Here is a 22,598-nt window from a genome sequence, read left to right on the forward strand (position 1 = left end):
ATAGATTCTGTATCTGCAGCTGCATCATCTGTATCCGTGGCTGTATCTGAATCCGAATGTATCTATACAATCCGCTTCATTGCTGGGTCGGCAAAAAAAGGCAAAGAACAAAAGCGTATGAAACAAATGCGAAAACAATGGCACGCAACTGAGAAAATTAACAATTTTTACATTGGCCCAACCCGCGAATTTATTCTTGGCGCGTTCGCTGGTCTGAGCTGCAAATTGAAACGGGAAATGGAAGCGCTGGCTGTCCGTCAAGTGATCACCACTTGATCATGATCAACGAACGATATGAAGCCCACGGGAAGTACTTCAACTAATGGGCTCCAAAGCGATCTGAACAGAGCGTTTAATTGAAGCGAAAGGGCAACAATTACGGCTCGATTCAGAAACCAATCAATATGTAGCCATACTTATAAACTTGTGATTCATGAGAGCAATAAGGCTGTCGAAGAACAATGCATTTAATTATAGATTATTTTCGAGAGTATTTAATACTAGCAGGAATTTGAACTTAAACACTTTGTAGGCACATAACATACACTACAAACATAAAGATATATGGCTTTGAGTTGAATTTAAAGCGTTTAATTATAATATTTGGAATATTTTTGTTTGGCTATCGCAATGCTTAGCAGCGAATATACAAACGATAAGACGATGTTCCAAAAATATCTTAAAGTATTTTCTAGTGTCTAGGAAGCAATAAAAAGCTAAACAAATTGATACTGTTTTCGTGGACGAAGGGAAATGGGGCATGTGCTTTATTTTAAAAGGCTTTAAATGATAATATCTGTCTTGTTTTATTTGACGCTATTGGGATCTTCGCTTTTTATTATTATTTAATTTAAGCAAAGAGTATAAATATTTTTAAGGAACAACCTTACCATTTTAAACACCAAAGATAAGAAAGGTTGGGAGGCAGCTAAAGATACAATATATTAAAATTAAGCAGAAGTGTCTGCAAAGTTCGTTTCGCTGTTGATAAAACCGATCTACAAATAGGAGCAGCAGCAGCCCAATAAACGGTTCGTTTGATTTGCCTGCTGCCCGTGTCCGTATCTTCATCTGCAGATGTATCTGTATCTGTATCTGTATCTACGGCTGCCGTTTTATTGTTTATTTGCCTTTTGTTATTCGCCAGAATTTTTATTATTTACTATATTTAGGCAGAGGCCAAGAGGAAGAGAGCCGGGCTGAACCTGAGCAATAATTAGTCACCGCCGAACCACGACAGGCGGTACCTGCAAGAAATGCAAAGTAAATTCTTCAATTGCTCAATTGCTCTGCCCTCGCCGGCTGCGCAGCTGGCGTCGACGCCGACGCCGACTGCGACTGCGGCAGCGACTGCGACCGAGGGCCCAGGGCATTTGTGCGGCTGCTGGCATTCGATTGCCATTCGCACAAGTTGCATGTTCGCGACTCGATTTTTGGTTCGGTTTACTCATTGTTGTTCTGTTTTTCAGTTTTTCTGTTTTCTCTGTGTGTTTTCCCTTTTTTCCCGAATTTTTTTATATATTTTTTTTGGGCCGCTCGCGTGCGCTGTGCATATTTTAAAAACCTCCTTCCCCTGCCAACCCCTTTTTACCACCCACTTTCGCCCCACAGAAAAACAACCAGTGAATTCTAATTAAGTGTGCGCGCTAATGCGTTAAACGGTTCTGCAATTTGTTTTTAAGCCAAAGACGAAAAGCCTTTGTATCTGTATCTGTATCTGTTACTGTCTCTGTTTGAGTGGGAATTACATTTATAATTGCGCTTAATCAGTCGATTACTGTCATCGCAAACACGGGAAAGCCAAAGACCCACCGCAGCGTTCGATGACCACACAAATGAGTGCCAGGTATGTCATTATTGCGTTCCCTGGATAAACAATATTACCCCATATCCAGCACAGGCCCGATAATTAGGCAGATACCCCGTGGCAAAAGGGGTGGCCTAATGAGGGCCACTGCAATTGGTTTGCCATTCTATTCGATTTGCGGTCCACGTGTGGTTGGTGTTATCTTTGGGCCCAAACTCTGCGGTTATTCCGGCAGTTTGAGGGCCTCAGACGAATGACTTTGCCCAGTATTCCGGTATTCTTTCATTGTTTATAAGCAGAGGTTGTCGAAATCGATGGCAGTCTTAGTTTCTGGCTGGCAAAGTAAACAAAGGCTGGTTAACCTGGAGTTATAGAAGTCACTTTACCTCGGTAACCACATTTGACTAACTTTTGACTCGACTTACAAGACTAGCAGTAGATCATAGTGAGACAAATAATATATAAAAGCGTGTAATATTCATTTTGGTTTTTTTACAACCTACTGTCACCAGCCAATGATTATCAAAAATTCACAGTAAAAGGTTTCTAGCTAAATTTGATAGCAAAGGTTCTTGAAAGCGTGCCTCAGTTACTGGCTTGTCAGGTAAACACAAGCTATTTAGTCTGTGGTAAAGCAAGCCGCTTTATCCTGATGACCACTTTGGACCAACAAAATATACAGATGACTCCTCTTATAGGACTATCGGAAGATCAAACACACAAACGGATTTTCTTGACCAATGCAAATATTCCGTATCTATTCATAATATTACTTGACTATTACACATAGTTGTCAAATTATTTGTTTTGGCTTTTCTTACTATTTAATAGTTTGACTACTATTAACACAGTTAAGTTGAAATGATGACTCTATTTTGTTATTTTAATAGTAAGGGCCGATTTCTCGAGTGATTGATTATGCATCAGGTGTTTAGGTTCTTTTATGTAAAATCTTTAGCAAGCTCCCACAGTAGATGGAAGTCAAGTGCAAGCCACACCTTACTGTTGGGAAAGGAAATTTTTAAATTACTTTTTAAATATTTTACTTATAAATGACTGTGCCACAGGAAAGAATCTATGAATTCTTAATTTATAATTTGATTAATTTTATATGTTGGCTAACTACAAAAATGGGTTGGTCCCATTGTACCTATAAGTTAACGTATGTATTTCGTTACAGTAACTATATCATGGGTCAAATCAAAATATCCTGCTTTTACTAACCAATGGTTACCGATTTATATCTAGAAGGTTTCGAACTCAACAAAACAACAATTTATTTTGGTTAATATGAAGTGTATCACAAGTTAAGAAACTTTAAGAAAGGAACCGCACTGTCTTTGTATAGGTGTATGTGTCTTTTAAACTATTTTTTCGGACTTAATTTTTTTTTTTGGCTAATTGGCCTTTGTTCTTGGCTCTATGGTTTTTTAGAGACCCGAGATTTCTAGATCAAGAGGCTCCGAATTCATTTTCTGCATACAGATGTAGCACAAACGCTTGTATATGAGGGACTCGGGCGATGGGGTCGGCAGAAGGCCCTTCCTGGTTCGCTCGAGACTTTTCTTCCGGTGCTTCTCCTGGATGAGCTGACTCCTGGTCGAAGTTTCCGGCAGGTAGCCGATCAGCAAGAACTCCACCGACACCCGCCAATTGCCGGCTGTGGAGTCGAAGGCGGCTATGAAGATGGCGAACGAGGTGACCAGGCGAAAGTAGTCGAAGGCGACGCCACTCAGGAGCAGGGACTGCGCTGCGGGCCATTGGCTGAAGAGCCAGGAGCCCCACTGGGCCCCTCCCAGGGCCAGGAACAGTTCGCGAGTGATGCCCAGGAAGGGCTGCCACAGTTGGCGGTCCATCCACTCGGTCAGCTGGAGCACCAGGACCAGCTCGGCCACCAGCATCAGCAGGCTGACGCGATGACGACACCGGCGTACCCAGCGCGCCCGGTACTGTAGAATGGCCAGGATGACGCCGCAGCCGAAGAAGAGTCCCGCCCAGCGCTGATTCTCGCCCATGGGTAACTGGCTCAGGGGATCCAGTGGCGATATGGGATCGTAGGCCAACAGACGCAAATGGTTCCAGTGGACGAACATCCCGATGACCACGATCAGCCAGGACTCGTACAGATCACGCAGAATCTCCGCAGCTACTTTGCGATTATGATAGCGATGCATCATCTTTGATAGGAAAGTGAGAAATTTTCGATAGATAGAACTAAATAGTTGATCAGAGGTATTGTATGTTGACCGTACGATAGGGGACTAATGTAGACACTGATATTGTGAAGGGTAAGTCTTTGAGGTTTCGGGCGACGACTCCCTTGATAGGCTTTTTCGAAAGTGGTTAATACTCATATTAGTGTTACTTATAAGGGTTTCTGATAACTTCCTTCTGGTTTCATAGGTATTGATTAGCTCATATTCTCGTATCAGGGAGTTCTCTTAAATGAGGCAACAACTGGAAAATCTGTAGTAGCACAGGCAAGTGTTTATGCATCTCCCCCTCTTTGTTCCTTCTATCTGCCTCCCTCTCTCGCATTCTATGTGTGCCGCAGACACACTCACACACACGTGCCCATTGAGGCCCCGAGGCCTAATGGCTGCCACAGTGGAACAAATGCCACATATTTCCATTAAAAATAAGTTAAAATCAAATAGGTATTACAAGTGAAAAACACAAGTTAAAGGCAGGATAACATGTATAACATGCTTCTTTATTTAACTCGTTTTGGTACAAATACTTTACGTACCATTTTTAGTAAATACCATACACCCCATTTTTAGTATATACCATATATTTCCATTAAAATACATTTGTTAAGGAGGCAAGTGAAAAAGACAACTTAATAATATGTTTGATATGCTAGTTTGATATTTCCATACGGAGTATATACCATACATTTCCACTAAGTTTAAGATTAAATACAGCAGGCATTGCAAGCGAAAAAGACTGACTTAGACCCGTTTTCGAATAAATACTATATAACGTTTTTAGTAACTTTAGTATAACATAGAAGTGAAAACTACAAGTTAATGAATTGCTTGAAATGCTAGCTTGTTCTTCCCATCTTTCTAAAAATATACTTTCTTTTATAAATGTTTAAGAGGAGATCGCATTTCAAGGTTTCGCTGGATTATCTTGCAGGCAAATAAAGATAAGATAAATAATTACATCTTGGTGTTTTTCTAATTACTGCATTTTCCTGTTCTCTCACTATCTGGTTTTCGCTGAAGGCGTTGCCTCCAAGGTGTCTGGTAACTACAACTAACCCCACCGTGCCGCCACCCCACCTGCTGCCCCTCCCCCCCCCCCACATACCCCCCCCTCGTCGCCGGCTCGAAGTAAACAGCATTCGAGGGTAGTGTAAACAATCATTGACCTCGTTCATATTTCTTGGAGCGTTCGCTCATTTGCCTTTGGCCCGAGTCCCAGACGTTGACTCTGCCTGGTCGCAATTAAAATTGTTGTTTAGCTAGTTGCCCCTGGACGACGTTGCTCCCTGGTTGCTCCCTGGTTGCCCCATCCTCACCCATCCCATCCTCCAGTTTTCGCATTTCGTGGAAGGAGAACCATTCGGCAGTTGGCATTTGGGCACCAATTAGCCGCCGAGAAAGAGGCAAAAATCTGATTCTATTGCGATTTCTCAGCCCCGGCAAATGATGATGAGCATAAAGCACAAAGGCAAGAAGCCAGAAGGCATCAGGAACTGAAAGGAGCTCGAAGCCGAAAAGAGCCAAATCACGATAGGCTCAACGGCAAAAACACAGGGAAGTGAAACAATCGGTATCCGGTCTATCCGAAAAGCCGAACTGAGGCATACGCTCTAATGGGGAATTTTCTTTAATGGCCAATATACTTGCCACTATGAACTATTAAAGTTTCGATGGCTGTAATCCACTCAGGCAAGAGGATTTCTTAGAGAACTTTTAACAAAGAGTTTTGTGTTAAAAGGATACACAGAAGATTGGGAAATGCATTTTGGTGATTTTCTTTAGAAATTAAAAACCGATACGCAAGTGCTTTAACTTAAAACTAAATGAACATAATTTTTATAGGTAAAAATTAAGGGGTCTTACCTATGAAAGTCGCTTGTGATTTTATTTTAAAAGGCTTACTGTAAACTTTATTTATTTTTTAAACCAGTTAGGTGACTTTAACGTACTTTGTAGTTAGTTGGACTCAGTTATTTTTACGTACAAGTTACTCTTACTGATGTTTCCTGGTTTTTAGTGAGAGATTGATTAAGAATACGGCTTTATCTAACAGCAGTACTACCCCTTTTCCCATAGAGCATCAAACTTTGCCCGGGGATGGCGAGGCGAGGGGCGAGTTTAAGCGGCTTGTTTGCAGCCAGCCCATATTCCATATCCCTTGGCCCGATCCTGAGCCTGGGCCTTAGCCTTAGCCCGTGGCCCAATATCGAGGCAGGCAATCAAGGATAACGCGCATTATCCCGAGGCCCACATATGGAATGTAACGATGGGGTCACGGGGTTGGAAATTGGTATTTGGCATTTGGGTGTGCGTCGCTGCGACGCCAGCATAGCGCTGGTTTAGCATTTTTATGTGTCCCGACCCGGATCCCACTCCACTCCCCCTCCTCGTCCTCGTCCTCCACTCCCTGGCCTACAGAGACATTATGTAGTTGGCTTTATCGCAAACGATTTGCCAAACACAATATGACGTCGACCAGGACCCAAGAACGAAGACCGAAGACCACGACCACGACCACGGCTAAGAATAGGACCAAGTCAATGGCAATGACAATGGCATGGACCACAGAACCCACACACATTAAAGCACATGTGCGATAGTTGGCAGGCGACAAAAATGTCGTTGGTCTTAGCCCGTTTTTTGACGGGTGGTGTTCTTCGTTTTCTTCCAAAAGTTTAATATGGTATTCCAGATTTTAAACTATAAATGGATATCAATTTTATATTATTTTTTTGTAAGCTTGATAATACAAGTGAAAATTAGTAATATACACTCAGCAAAAAATGTCCTTGATTTTAGTCAATTGACCTCGATTCTAGGAATTTTTTATGATGGATGGCGTTCATCGTTGTTTTCTAAAAGTTCAATAAAGTTTAGTTTGTAACAATAAATGTCTATCAATTTGGTATGATTCTTTTACAAATAAAATTGATAATACAAGTGAAAATTCCTAATGTATATACACACAAAAAAAAGTCCTTGATTTTAGTCCATTGACTTCGGTTATAGGATTTTTTTTAGATGGATGGCGTTCATCGTTGATTTCTAAAAGTTCAACATGGTATTCGAAATGTTTAACAATGAATGTATATTAGTTTGTAGTTGTCCTTTTACAAAAAATCTTGGTAATACAAGAGGAAATTAGTAATATATATACACTCAGAAAAAGAAGTCCCTGGTTTTAGTCCGTTGACTTTAATTTAAGGAATAATGGCTAATGGAATAATGGCCTTAAAAATGAACCCTTATATACACTTAAGAAATAAATGGACCAACAACAATGTTTAAAATGCACAGGCTTAGTGCCTTGTCGAAATGGGTGTCTAAATTTGACATTTTGTTTGACACACATATGTGATAATTCTGCCTCAGACGCACTTGCAGCCACCGAAATTTATGTGAAATTGATCCTATATGATTACATTATAAAATCAAACAAATGGCATTGTTTTTTGTGTTGTGTATACATTGAGATTTTATTTTGTAAACAACTTTACCTCCGAACAAATACATAAAAATAAATTTGTTTTTCAATATACATTCAACTGGTTTTGCCAGCCATTAAGCCTACAACTTTCCTCCCAGAATTTGCTGAACCTTAATCAACGATTTTTCCTCATCTTAAGTGCCTGAGTGCCTGCCAAATTTGCCAATTGTTTTCAACGACTTAAAAATTATAATTAATTTCGGAATTTTATGTCAGCCACGCCTGCCGGATTTTATGCTTTATATTACGGTTCTTTTTGTATCTTTTTACCCACTTTCCCTTCGTTACTTTGTCGCCTGACCTTTTCTTAATATGTATTTGCCACACAGTGGCCATTTTTTTTATATTGCGACCTGTTTTTGTTGCCTCTTTTTGTTGCTGTAGTCAATGGAGCGTCGTTGGAGGCTTTTGTTTACTTGACGCTGCTGACTTTTTAGGGTCCTTCCACCGTTTATATGGCGCATAAAATTAATAATAACAACAAATGGTGCAGATGGGAGGGGGTTGGCAAATGGGGGTTGATGAGGGGGAGAGTTTAAAGATATGCCGCTCTATCTATCTAGGCTTTAAGGCAGATAGTTTCGGTGGCGAGAAGAAGCCACCCTAATCATCAATTAGAGCTGAGTTTTTAATATTTTGACAGTCTGCCAAATCAGTTGCAACTTGCTCTTGAGTCCCTACTCAAATATCAAGCATACGCCACGTTTTCCTGCCCTCGACAGCGCACACAGTCAGTGCCCCTCGATGTGACTCGTCCTGGTCCTCCTCCTCCTCATCCCCAGTTCTGTTTAGTCTGATGCTGGCGCCGGCATTTGGTGAAGTGTCTGGAAGCTGTCGCCTCTGGCTGGGATCGGGTGTGGGTTAGGGTGCAGGAATGGGTATGGGAATGGGAATGGGTATCGGGTGGCCTGTTGTCGAGCACCCGTTCACACGACACTTCAAGTGTTCCCGGCCACCCAGCCACCCAGCCACCCAGCCACCTCCTTGGGCACTTGTTTGTTCCTGTTTTTGCCACTTTGGAAGTGCGTCTATTAATTTTCATATCGCTAGCATTTCTCAATACGCTCGTGTCTGTCCTTCCCCGCTCATTTTGGCTTATGAGGCACTTCCTCCTAAATTCCCCGGGCTGCCACACACACTCGTCAAATTAAATAATTATGCGCTTAATTATTTTTGGGGCGTAGGCACGCCCAAGTTGCTGGGGAAAATGTTTAATTGTTTTTTAATTTGTATTTAAATGTGGCAGGCACTGAGCCAGCTAATAGACATCTGCGGCGCGTCTGGAAAGTATTTTTGGGGCATTAAAAGTGGGTGGGGATTGAGGAATGGCGGCTATTAAGCCACTCTAAGCTCCCGGTACAGATTGATTCCCCAGCACGAGGCGTCAGCTGGCATTTCTCCACCCCCTCCCTCCCTCCCCTCTCTCTGTCCCTGGTTTTCCTCTGGTTTTTCCTCTAGTTTTTCTAGTTTTCCCCAACCACCCTGCGTGTGTGTGCATAATTTCCATTCGAGATTTATGCACTTCGCTCTGCATTTGGTTGCCTCTTCATTGTTTTTGCCTCGGCTTGTGTTTACCTCGTAGCCGTAGTTTTTATGGCCGTTGATTAGCATAGTGTTTGTTGCACGCATTCGAATGCAAGTGCCTTGAATGTGCGGGGACTTTCTCCCCTTAAATCCGCCTCTGCTCTATTTTATGGCTGAAAACTTTAATGGGCTCTTGGACTTGGCTCCCTCTTGTTCCTGGCTCATTAGCTTATTTAACAAAACTGCCCAGCAATGCAGCCAGTCGCCCGGAGGGGCCATTCACCAACCGAAAATTGCATTTGCCTGGCTCCCGACTAATGCAAAACTTATTATCCGCTTGCGCCGGCTTACGTGCCCTAAGCCCCTTGGAACTATTCGCTCCTTTTCGTCCTGCCCCATCTCCATCTCAACCCCTTTTGCTATCCTCTTGCAACGCCCATGGCACTCGCCAAAAACTGAACATAAAATTTTGTCGGCTTGAGGTTTGCTTCGCCTAGTGCTCCTTAACCCTTCACCAGCCCCTAAAACAACCTCAACCCCCTTGCTCCGACCCCTGAAAAAACCCCAACCATGTGCAGTGTGCGCACTAATTACGACAAGGTCGGTGCACTAATTAACAATGGCTTTGAGGCAGCTAAACGATATGGCGCTCGAGCGAGGGCGGAAAACGCCCGAGAGACCCGTGAAAATCAACTTTGCATCAACAACGTCAGTGGGCCGAACTCCTCGGCCCACGCTGCGTATGATAAATATTTTTGTTTCGCATTCGCAGTGATAAGCGAAATGGAGGGCAAAGGACTGGATGGCCACCTGACCACACGGCGTATGATATATTATCGCGGTGATTTCCCCATGATAGTGGTTACAACCGGAGTTGTGACGCCATTCAAATTGGGTAATTCTAGTCTGGCTCTGCACAAAATTATCGAACAATCAAATCAGAGGTTAAAAAGACTATAGACACAAGATAAATCTTTGATCGAAGTAACTAAAATATTAGGTAAATTAGCCCAACCCATTGAATTGAAGATTTGATCTATGAAATAGTTACTCTTACGTTAACAAAAAATAGTTACGCAACAAAACAAAAAAGCGTGCAACCCATACATTGTAGTCAACTAACTATTTTTTAAAGGTTTTTTGGTAGAACCACTTGGGAATTATAAGCATCACATTGGAGAGCTCTGTAAAGATATTGGATAAATTTCTTATATGAATGAATTATATTACGCTGTGGTAACTATTTTTGATAGTTTGTGAACTATTTACTATTGCAACAACAAACGTAACTATTTTAATAGAAGTTAACCTAATAAATAATTACCTTAATACAAAAATGGCTTTTCAACTATAAAAAAAGAAAGCGCCCATACCATTTTTATAGGCTTCCAACCCATGAAATATAGTCTTGGTTCACGGAGCTCTAGAACCACTTTGGAATTATTAGCAACACATTCTAAAAGATTTGTAAAGGTATTGGTACATTCGCTTATATGAAAAATCGTACGCTAGGGTAACTTTTTTGGATAGTAAGTGGACTTTAAACTATTGCAACAAAAACTTAACCTAAAGAAAAACAAAAATTTACGAATATTAAAAAAAAATACTATTATTTATAGTTAAAAGACTTGACTAAGAAAACATCAATGCGTGTAAATTAAAAAAGAAAGATTTTAACAATTTGAATAGGTTAATAATAATCTTAAGTGGGGTAAGAATTATGTTATGCCAGTCCATCCAACAGCTTAGTATCAACAACTGAAAGGAATGGGAAAACGAAATTTGCATAATTTTTTTCGTGCATAAACTTGTTTTGGGGTGTTTTTTTTTGGGATACAGGCTCCTTCGTTGAACATCCTCGACCCCTTTCCCCCAAATTTTCCCACGCTGCTTATGATAAACAATTTTCGTTGTTTATGCGAGCTGATAAACGCGGTGGGCGGTCAGGTACTCCGGACGGGGGAGGGGGGCGTGGCGTTGGCGTGAACATCGCTGATTTAATGCGATTAGATTAGATGAGATTTTTCCGTTTGCGATACGATTTTTCCTGGCGCCAAAACCGTTAGACCACAGGGAAAAGCTCCGCCGCAGCACGAGCTTTTTGTGTCGCAGAAGGAAAGCTCCAATGGTGAATTGCGGGAGTGAGAGGGCAACAGGGTGGGAGCGAGAGGGAGCGAGAGGCACTCTGGCGTGGGAGTTAATGCTCGTAATGTCGAATTACTGGCGTTCCCCGCTTCGCGTTTATCCTCCTGTATTTATACAACCGAGCGATGGATATTTTTTTAAGCCGCTGCCTTTTCTTGTCAGACTCACGCACACCGGGCCACAATCACGCACACACTCGCACACACACGCACACACACATGGCTCTGTGGCACATATTAATGCGCTAATATTACGCATACGGCACGTTGCCCCCATTTTGACTGCACGAGCTCGCAGGCTGTGGGGCTTCCTGCACAGGTGCGCGCAGATGAATACAAATGCAAATGGAAATTAATAAATTGCATTACATAATTAAAAACAAAGCAGCAAAGGGACAGTGAAAGGCCGAAAGCGTGGCGTAATTGAATCAGAAATGGTCGCAATTAAATGCATTGACCGCAAAACTGCCAGGGACACTTAACGCGAAGGCATTTCCCCAAAGAGGAATTTAAATATTATCCGATTCCATGATCAGATTTCGGCTGAGCAGCAGCCCGAGGACCTTTACCAAATTGACAGCAATCTCGTCGGCTGGATCTCAAGGCCCCCGGGCATTGTGGCTGCTCCAGCTGCTCCAAGGGGATTTCCAGCAGTGTGACCAGAGCGCCCGGGGCAGCACGCAACGGAATAGAGAGGCTGTGCGCGCCACTTGATGCCATTAAAATAAGCCACGAATTTATTTATTTATTTAAACTACTCGAGCGCTATCTGTGTTGGCTTAGCTGCCTTCGCCATCGCCATCGCCATCCTGATGGGCCCCTGCCCATCCTGGTTCCCAGAGTGCCTCGCAGCCTCATGGTTTCCGGCGGAGGCTGCTGCTGCTGCTGCTGCTGCCATGATGATTGCCTTCTGCAGAAAGCTCTCCGGGATTGCGGGGGAGTTGCGAGGGAGTGGGGCGGCACGGCGTGGCGTGGCATGTCCTGGCGTGGCACCACGAGGACGCGCCTCGTTAAACTTCGTCGGCGGCTCGTATCAGTAAGGACATTCGACCTACTGTTGATTGCGCTCCGCTCCGAACCGAAGCTTTTCAGTTGATTTTCAGACCGTGCCACGAACGGAACGAACACCCGAGCCATCCGGAGCCATCCGAGTCCTAGTCCGCATCCGCATCCGAATCCGCATCCGTATCCGAGTCCGAGAGTTCCGCCCACCCAAAAGCCGGAGTCGCCGCAACCGCCTCTTTCGCATCCTTTTTTTTCTGTTGTTGTTTACTGTTGGTGGAGCGCTAACAAATGTAAAAACAAAACACACAAAAAAAAGCAAAAGCCGATGCCGAAAAACCATAACCGCAGACGCAGAGGAAAAAATCTGTTTGGAATGTAAGACAAAATTTGGAAAATATTTTAAGCGATCCCAATGTTTGTTTATTCGGTTTTGGTCGGGTGTAAAGGGCTTAAGCCAGGCAAGTATTGCTCAGCCAAGTGTGAGGCTTTTGCCAGTTGATGTCCTGTCAAAGGGCTCCTTTATTGATAAAGCCACACGAACACAAACACAATGGGCCAGCACACACACACACACACACTAGAAGAGTCAAGTCTGACAACTTAACGACTTACTTAGCCAAAGAACCAAATAAAAAGCGGGGGACCAAGAAGCGAAAGAAAAATGCTGAAAAGGTACGAGGACATGAAATAACATGACCCTTCAAAAAGTGTTGAAAGCGGGGGTTACGGGGCTTATCGGGGGCCCCAGGTTAGACGCAGCCTAATAGACTGCCCAGGCAGCCCATAAAAGGGTAACTGAGAGGCACACACATTGTAACACATTGTAACTGGCACTCTCTCTTTGTTCCCCGCCCACCTCTCCAGTGATAAAATATTCAATTTTTGTTCCCACTGTTTGTTTCCCCGATATACGTATACCCTATATCAACTTTCTGTCAGCCGGACACTTTGACATAGGTTTACCATTGGATGAGTGGACATCATATTTGCTTATCCTGAAGAGAACTTATGATAGAAACTTGAATATTTATGGGCTAACGTCTTATCTTAATATTAGTAGTGGCTTGATTCAAAGGGTATGTGATAGTCCAGTAATAAGCTTACGCTTTTCGTAACTAAGTATTAAATTATAAAAAAAATAATACTTTTTATTATTGAATATATTAAAATGTAAGTTAATTATTTTCTGAGGATGGCTTTTCACTGTGAGGGTATTCAGAACTCCATTATATCACCCAAAACATTGTACCATCTTTTCTAATTTATTTTTTGGTAATTCTTCTTTGCTCTTTATTACTTGAATATACTGTAATATAAAATATTTATTTTCTCCAGAGGTTTTTTCACTGCGGGGCTATTAAGAAATCCATTACATCACCCAAAACATTGTACCATCTTTTCTAATATATTGTTTTGGCAGTTCTTCTTTGCTGTTTATTACTTGAATATTCTGAAATATAAGATATTGTAAACAGCTTACGTTCATAGTTTTTTAGAAGCCCATAGGATGGGCTTCGTTTTATTTTATTTAGTTTTTGCTTTCCAAAAACGTGTTCTTTTCACTAAAAGCCGGTCTAAAAGTGACCGTCCCCTGGTTCTCTTAAATCCTAACTTACATTTATGTGTGACCATCTATCAGTTCACATCATTTATCGATTATTATATATGTACAATTCACACTTAAAGCTAATAGTTCGTCATGATATTGACTAGATGTTTACAATATTAATTTTCTCCAGAGGTTTTTCCTCTGCGAGGGTATCCAACACTCCGTTATATCACCCAAAACTTTTCACCATCTTTTTTTTACCATGAAATATTTTTTCTTGCTAATTCTTCTTTGCTCTTTGCCGTCCAATAGATGCTTCTTCCTTATCCCGCTGTTGCGCTTTGAGGCGCCAGACGACGTCAGCGTTTCTAGAACCCCCAGTACCCACGCCCCTGACATCCCGCCACCCCCTCTCACCTCTCCACTCCTCGCCAGTTCGCGTGGCTTACGAAATTGAATGAAAATAATCAAATCAAAATGAAAGAGGTTATGTAAATTTCTCACACGTATGTGTGTGTATGCTGTTTGGTTGTTCTCGCGTGTGTTTGTGTGTGTGTGTGTTGCTGTTTATATCCTATCCCGTTACGCTCCTTTCGACCGAAAGTAACTTTTATTTCTAATTTCTAGCCCGGCTTTCTCCGCTGGCATTTGCATAATTTTCGGGGCAAGTTAATAGCCAGACACATGAGATCCCGGCAACTTTGAGCTGCAAGGGTGGCGGTGAAAGTAGGGTTGCCAGCTTATCTGCTGTAAATAAAGAAAGTTTGGACCAGAATTACAGCGAAGGGGATGGGGCTCAGGTAACTAAGGATATGGCCAAGGACGGCAATGATAATGCCATTTGCTTATGGGAAAACCAGCTGACGAATCAATCTTCAATCAAGCACAAAGGACCGCAATCACTGGACACTTTTTTGGAGGTTCTCCCTGCCACAATTTGCAATTTCTAACGCACAGAAAAACTTGTTAAGAACTGGTACAGCAAAGCTGCCCAGAAACTTTCCACCCAAGACTTTGGCTGGCTGCCCAGAAATTGCAATTCCCCGATTCCAAAGGGGCGGGGGCTACACTCTCCAGCTGGCGTGAATAATTGTTTGCTTAAAAATTCCATTAAAAGCCCAAATAAACCAAGACGTGTCTGCTGCCTCAAGAAGGGCATGCTCGCATTAAGGCATCCCAAAATGTGGTCGAAACGCTTTAATGAGAAGGGATTGGAGGCACTGTTTATATCCCAATTTATTGGGCCAACTTATCGCCGTGTATAAGTAACGCCTGGGCGGGCTGAAAATTATGGCTTGGCCCGGTTCGGGGCAAAAGTTTGGCAGGACTCACGAAATATGAGTATTCACTGGGGTATTCCTAATTTATGGGTTCCGAAATTCGTCCGTGCTCACTACCCATCCTTCATTCACTCCGGAGTTCGACCTGTTACTGGCCGGCTATTCAAGCCATTGACTAATTTACTTAGCTCAAGTTTGATCGAGTTTGAGTTTGGCCCTGCCCAGGCAATTAAAGCTGGCAAGTTGGGACCGGACCAGAGCAACGCCTTTGTCTCCGATTCACGTTTCACGGCCCCAAAGTTGGCGAAAATACCAAACAAATTAGCATTAGAAGTCGTTAGCCGAGGACACCGTTGCTGTCTTGGCCAACTTGTTTACAAGTCGTTTGGCAATTATTCAATTCAATGGCAACGCCGATGGCCATTTTATATAATTTTCTGCGATGAGTTGGGCCCGACTGAAAGTTGTGGAAATGCATTTACAGCTGGCCGGAAATCGCGTAATGCCCCCGGACAGCCAGGTGGAGTTGGTATGGGTTCCGGGAATGGGAGCTCAGAATCAGAATCAGAGAGCCTGAGCACCCTGACTGACACTGAGACAAGGCAGAAGGCAGAGGGCAGAGGCGCCTTAAAGTATGCTCAATTTTCTTTCCTTTCAATTTCCGACTCTGACAGACACAGACATGGACACTGCAACTGGAACTGAGCCGGAGGACGAGGGTCAGGACGAGGACGAGGACGAGACAGACGCCCCAGGCAGTTGGCACAAACAACTTCCGAGGGGGGGATATATGAGGCATAAGGCAAGGGTTCTCGGTGAGGCAGACATCGGAAAATGGCAGGAACAGAGCAGCCTGGGATGGGTGAAAGGACAGCCAGCCAGTCAGCCAGCCAGGACACTCAAAGGGACACGGCTGGGGACTCGAATGTGGACGTGGCACTGGACACGTCGGTGGGGCTCTCTTCGTTAGCAGTTGCATCACCGTCAGTGTGACCCCTGCACCCTGCACCCTGCACCCCCCAACCCGACCATCTCCTTGGCAACTTTTGCCCTTTTCAGCTGGAATTGCTTCCTACTTTTTGCGCCACGGCTCCGGGGGACTGCCTAAAATGTCTCCCCGAGTGATCTTCAACGGGGCAACGTCGGGGAGGAATCAATTTTCACAGCTCCTCATTGTGCTGTGGATTATTCATGCCCTGGCCTTTCATTTTATTATTATCTAATTCATTTCCCTCGTTTGAGGCATTCTGCTTTGGAGCAATAAAATGTACAAAATATTGATGTGGTAAATGATAAATATTATTTTTGATTACCAACAAAGGAGGTTATTATAATTTCAGTTTGTCCGTTTCTTTGCAAACTGTTCTTTCAGTCTTAAAGCTATCGAGATACAATTTTTTCAAAAGTCTTCTTTCTATTGCAGGTGGTATATAATTGCCATGGTTCTCAAAGGAATAATTAAAAATACTAAAAGGAAAATTCTTCCTTCGTTGTCTTTGGGCATATTGTTTTCCATTCTGTAAGCTTTTTTTAGGGGTTCAGAATTAGACTTTATCTTATAGCTGTCAGGGGAACAATCGATATATTTATATACAAATCAGCAGCATATCAACGGTATGTGATGATTTTAATTCCATGATATGATTTTAGCTGCCAGGGCTTATAAAAGTCTGCTTAAAATTAGCTTTCTCTCTCGCTCTTTATGTATTTTCGCATTTTGGTTAACTATTTATTTAATAGCAGTGTTTCATTTTCGAACTACTTTCCCTGGCTAATATCCAGTTTCTTTTGCCGCACTTATCCATTTATTCCGTTTCAGTGGTAACTGCATTTCCAGGCTGGATCTGTTCAATAATTTATATGGGTTCCGTTCCGGGCTCTGTTTAATTTTCCTCTCTGCCCCGAGCCGTCAGTCCAGGGCGTCCTGTGTCCTGTGTCCTACGTCCTGATCCCCTCCCATTTCTCCCACTGTCAGCAGTTAACTTTGGCCACATCCGCCGAGAATTGTTGTCGTCGGCGTCGTTGTGGCCTGTCCACACGTTGACTTGGCTGTGGATTCCAGCTAGAGCTGGGAGTTCCATCAAAAGTTGCCTCCGCTGTCGTAGCCATTTTCTTGGCCAGCTTCCGCAGGGCCATCAAAATTTGTCCGCAACTCGTAAAATGAAATATGAAAATGGCCGGGCAGACAGACAGTCAGATCTTTTACGATTGCGTTATGCAAGTTTCTGTCTAATTTGTCATGATTTCTTCGAGGACTCGAGCGCCTCTAATTAGGGCCTCTGTTGTTGGGGCCCATAAATTATTATTATGGCTCACACGTGAGGGGCTTCCGGTTTTGCCGCTTCCATTGCCAATTCAAAGTCAATTAAAGTCTCACGCAATTTGCTTGTCAAGTGGCAACAAAGAATTAAAAAAGTTTTCACTCCGCTCACCGGGGCATCGAAAGGGAGTGGGAAAACTTGCCTGGGAAATTATTAAAATTTTAATTACGCAACTCTACGGGGGAAACTTGTAGACATCGCTGTGTCGTCGCTGCCATTGTCGTCATGGTTGACGTTACACAAAACTGCAAAAGGTAAAGCAAACAGGGGGTTTTCCGAGATTTTAAGGACATCCGTCGGAATACCCTGCACTTTGATACACATAAAAAAATATATAAGGTCAAGATTTAGTACCGGTTGTATTTAAAATATACCAGAGGCAGTACAGATTCAAGACTGAACTTTGTAGTTTAGTTCCTATATTAAAGAGTCTAGAATTGGGATTTGTGGTGTTATTTTTAACCCCAACTAATTTCAATTTAATGCTTTGGAAAGTGTTAATTTAACACTCAAATCCATACTTAATAGTGTAGAATTTATGTAAAAATAGTTGCTTTTCGATGACTATTTTTTCGGTGTAGGAGGCTTTGAATAATGGTTACAGTATTACTTAAAAGAAAATATTTATTTTCAATATCAACACTCAAGAAAGTGTTATATAAAATTGTATGAATTGAGAAAAGTCCTTTTTTAAACTAACGTAAATTCTTTTAATAAAGTTGTAAAGTTGTAATAGTTAAAAATAAGGGCTAAGATCAAGGAAAAATTCTAAAAAGGTGATACGAAAACATTTGGGAAATGTTCATGGTAACTTGATGTGAACTGGCAGGAGGAAAAAAAGGAACTTAAACATATCCCCGAATGAATACCATTTTACACAAATTGCGGACATTGCATTTAGAGTAGGAAACAATATTGCCAAAATGAAGTGCTATTTTGGTCTATGGAAATGAGGAATTTGGTTGAAATTGGCCGAAATTGTAGGCGAACCGTCCGATAAGGGCAGCCTGTACCCGGCCGTAAGTTTCGGCTCAACTGAGTTTAGTTGAGTTGAATGACGCACTGACGGATGGGGGATCGGGGCAGTGGAGGACTTGGAGGACCTGGAGGACCTGAAGGACAGTTTGCCACCCCCTCATTGTGCTGCGGCTGCTGTTGTCGTTGCGGTTGTTCCTTGCCTTGTTTTCGGTGATGTTCGAGGTGGTTTATGGGTGGTAGAGTAAGGGGTGTGGGAGGTCCTGCGCTAGTCCTGGTGGCCCACACAAAAAGCCAGCGTTGACGTGCTTAAATATCAAAGTACCCTTCGCCTGGGGGGCAACGGTTCATCAGGATGGCAGGTACAGGCTCAGGTCCACACAGAGAAAAAATTTGTTAAGATTTGGTGATAATTTTGATAATATTCTAATTCAGTTCTATGTAGATACGGAGCGTATCACTATGGCTTGTTCGCCATCTTGCTTTTTGCTCTCTATTTTTATTTGGGAGAGTTTCGAATACTGCTGTCTCGCTCTAACAGAGAGTAATTTTAGGCGCTACCCCGCTCTTTTCTATCTTTTTTGATATCAGGGGAATACCATGTCAAATTTACCATATTCAATGGTAAAAATAATGCCTAATAATTGTATCATGGTTTTTTTTTGTGCAGGCGATGAGCCACGCTTTCGCCTTGACAATGTGCAGTTTTCGGGCACTCTGCCTAGGGATGACTATCTTTAATCTGCTGCCACTTGTACTTGCAGATCGAACTGAGGCCGATTTGGGATAAGACACGCTCCCCCAATTACCTGTCACTGACCCACTTGGCCAGTCAGCCAGCGAAACCAGAGAGGCCCAAGGAAGAGGAGGAGCTTCGACAGTATCGTCATCGCAAACAGGAGGAACCTTCACCATGGGCAAGAAGAACTCGAAGTTGAAGCAGGACACCATCGATCGGCTGACAACAGACACATACTGTGAGTACTGCCATACGAACATCTCCATCTGCCATATATCTCTGGCTGCGTATTCCGGCGACAAATCACGGACCTCAGACCTCGGATCCCGGGTGCATATGCGTTGGCAGCCTTGAACTCCCCGGAATGAGTTACGAGTCGTCCGGTGGCGTTGCCTGAAAGCCTTTTTGGCAGCTCCGGTAATGTCCCCATGCCCACAGCGCCACGGCCATCATATATCAGTGGAAAAGTTCCTGCTGTTCTCGGGAAAAGCGCCGTCCTTTTGAACGCCTCATTTTCCCCGCCACTGGCCATTCATTATTCCCGGGATTTGGTCAGCAAATTCCATTTCACTTAGCTGTGGATGGCCAGCAAATCCTCGACGGTGGTTAAATATAAACCTATAAGAGCAGGGAAAACCATATGATCACGCTTTAAAATCAACGCATAATAATTTAAATCGCCTTTTTGTTGATAGTCAAATGCAATCCCCAAGCTCATTGGTATACATTCATATGATTTTATGAAGGGTTATTAAAAAACCAATATAACATCCAACAAAAGCTGCCAAGAAAAGCACTTAATGTGGTTCGATTGAGACAGAGCAATTCAGCTGTCATTAAAGTACCACCAATTTTGGGCCCTGCGATGGGAGGACTGCGAACTTTCTAATTTGTTTAGTTGCCACAAAATGCAGCAAAATTGGTGGGCTCCAGGCCGCATGTACGTTGGTCGTTGAACACTCTTCGATTCCGTTGCCTTCTGCGGGGCATGGCCCCCAAGGCTTGTGTTCCATTTAATTTTTTATGTAATTTCTCTTGGACATCCGCATGCGTGTGTATGCGGAGCCCCGCCGAACGACGGAGCGCACAGTTTTATATTTTCTAATAGTTGCACATGCCAGAACGACCTGGGGGGACAACCACTGTGTGTGTGAGTCCTGGAGTGAGTCCTGCATCGGAGGGTCCTCCACCGAAGGCTTCTCCATTGGCCCATTGCGCTTCGATTGCAGTTTAAGCGCCCGGCTATATGGGCTTTAAGAGTTTTCTTTTATTGTTTATTGCCTCGAGTGCCCCCATAAGTAGGCAATACTTTTGCCGCCCTTCCTTTATTCCTTCCTTCAATTGCACTGGCATATGTAAGTTTAAAGTGGCTGGCTTAAACCGCCTCTGTGGGGTCTTGATACTGCACGAAACTTTATTGAACGGCTTAGTTTCCGATTAGCGGTTAGATAAGGCTCTATTTCATTGCCATAAATTGAGGGGCATTGAGTCGTTTGGCTATTAGGCGGTTCATTAATGGGTTTTAAGTGTACGAAATGTACGCACTGGTCAAACAATTATACACCTAATTCATTTGCTTCCAATTGGCACACTAATGAGCTTATTAGTTGAATTTATTAGTTCAACAAATCTCAACTCTGTCAAATAGCAGAGGGGCTACATTTATCATCTATGGATTGTCTTAACGCACAGCCAATCACTTAGTTTTTGAACCAAATTTTAATTATACTTTTGACTCAACTTTTATGGTTCAGCCATAAAAATCGTAATTGAAAGGTCTGAAAGAGATAGAAAACAAAGAGGAGCTTAGGGGACTGGGTCTGGCAACCCAATAAAGGACGCATTAGAGTGCAATAGCTCAGTGAATGGCGGGCGAAAGAATAACAAGTTGAAATGTGTGCAACATTTGATTACTTTTCGCCGCCCCTTAGCTCACCACATGCCTGCACCCTTTTTTTCACCCTTAGGGTCCATACCCCTTCCTTACCCATTCCCATCCACTTCCCTACCCCTTCCCTATCCCTTCCCTACCCCTTCCTAACCCCTTCCTATCCCCTTCCCCCAGAATGCATGGCTTTCATGTCAATTTCTGTTTGTTTTACGCTTCGACAAACAGTCGCAGAATGGGGGTTTTCGGAATGCCGGGACTCGGGGCCAAATCGCTTATAAAACTAAAATGCACGACCCTTGCCAAGGGACAGGGGACAAGAAACCCCAACACCCCCCTCCGAACCACACCCCTGGCTTACGACACGCTGCAGCAATGTCATATTGCAATAGCATTCGGAACCGCATTCATTTGGCTTTGGCACATGCATTTCGCTATGCAAACAGACATCGCAGTCGCTGTCGAGGATTGGGAAAAGATGCCATGTCCTGCAACACCCACTACCCAACCCCTTTCCGCATTCTCATCCGCCCTGATGGCTCCTCCCAGCTGATTTCGCACGCATTGGCTGGCACTCAAAATTCACTTCAATGTTGAAATTATTATTGCACTTGTTGTGTTCCCTGTTCTCTCCACCCCTTTCCCCCCTCTGGATGGGACTCGACTGAGTGGGCGGCTGGTTAAGGGAGCACTCAGCTCGTCCTGACATTTTGTCGGGCATTTAGCAGTGGAAATCAAATGTGTACGAGCAACAAGCAAAGCAGAACAGAACAGAACACAGCCGAACAGCCGGAGCCAAGGGGGCGTTGCACTGGGAGAAAAAGTCCTGCCATAGGTCCAGGATCCTAATACACTTTATACACTTATTGGTGACTCAGAGCTATTAGTTCGTTTTGCCGCAGTTAAGCAAGGTGTAACTCTCTCAAAGATATTTTTTGTTTTACCTTTTGGCTTCTTGACTTTTCAAAAAGGTTATGTCCTATCCACTTTCCAAAAACTGTTGGAAGATATTGCAACTCGTTTCTGATCCTAAAAGTACCTAATGAATGGTAGATCATATGAGTTTTAAACTTATGCCTCTGTGATCTTAAAACAAGAAAGAACGCTATAGTCGCCGGCTTCGACTATTATATGCAGTTACTCAGGAGAGTGCGAGGGAGATGGAGACATGCATGCAGCAAATTGGCTGATTCCGAGATTGCACACTTCATTTGCTAAATGAATGGTCCGATTTGAACCATTTTTGGCATGTAGACGGGTATTGATAGTCAGAACAAAATCCCATTTACACTGTTACAAAGTATTAGCGAAATGGGCGTTAGAGTAGGCGTGGAACTCTGCTGAAACAAATTTAATTAATCCCAACTAAGCTAACACTTAACAGTTTAAAAATGCGTTTAGTAAGTGGCCTTGGCCTAAAAAATGTACTTTTTACAAATATATTTAACAACTTATCGTAGTTCCTCTGAGTGTAAGAAAAGAAATCAAAAGTCGATCGGAGGGTTGTGCAAGTGAGCTAAGCCCGAGGAGTCTCCATTTCCTTTTATGTTGGTCCTTGCCGTCCTGCCCCACTGTGCACACATGTTGTGTATAATTTGCTAATGGCGCCGGCAGTGGGCACCCTTTCACCCAACCACCCCCCAGCCAAACTCCTGCACCCTTTCCC

General features: G+C 43.2%; 2 protein-coding genes across 4 annotated transcripts in view; one reads left to right on the plus strand and one right to left on the minus strand.

The window, feature by feature from the left end:
• The first annotated feature begins 1,401 nt into the window (after positions 1-1,401).
• Positions 1,402-22,598, plus strand: part of Frq2 (Frequenin 2) — a 29,790-nt gene continuing 8,593 nt past the window's right edge. Inside the window, exons 1-3 of one of the 3 annotated variants that reach the window (XM_017075329.4) lie at positions 1,402-1,436; positions 1,612-1,846; positions 19,070-19,282. In XM_017075329.4, the coding sequence (XP_016930818.1) occupies positions 19,219-19,282 (64 nt within the window). In that variant the 5' untranslated portion in view covers positions 1,402-1,436; positions 1,612-1,846; positions 19,070-19,218. Of the gene's footprint in view, positions 1,847-12,276; positions 12,556-19,069; positions 19,283-22,598 lie in introns of those variants that run through there. The other 2 variants (XM_070997819.1, XM_017075331.4) reach the window with 2 other exon arrangements.
• On the minus strand, positions 3,183-4,067 carry Andorra (andorra). The gene has a single exon (XM_017075328.4). It carries the CDS (start codon positions 3,982-3,984, stop codon positions 3,238-3,240), a length of 747 nt encoding a protein of 248 aa, XP_016930817.1. The 5' UTR covers positions 3,985-4,067; the 3' UTR covers positions 3,183-3,237.

Source organism: Drosophila suzukii, chromosome X, assembly GCF_043229965.1.
Source record: "Drosophila suzukii chromosome X, CBGP_Dsuzu_IsoJpt1.0, whole genome shotgun sequence".
NCBI lineage: Eukaryota > Metazoa > Arthropoda > Insecta > Diptera > Drosophilidae > Drosophila > Drosophila suzukii.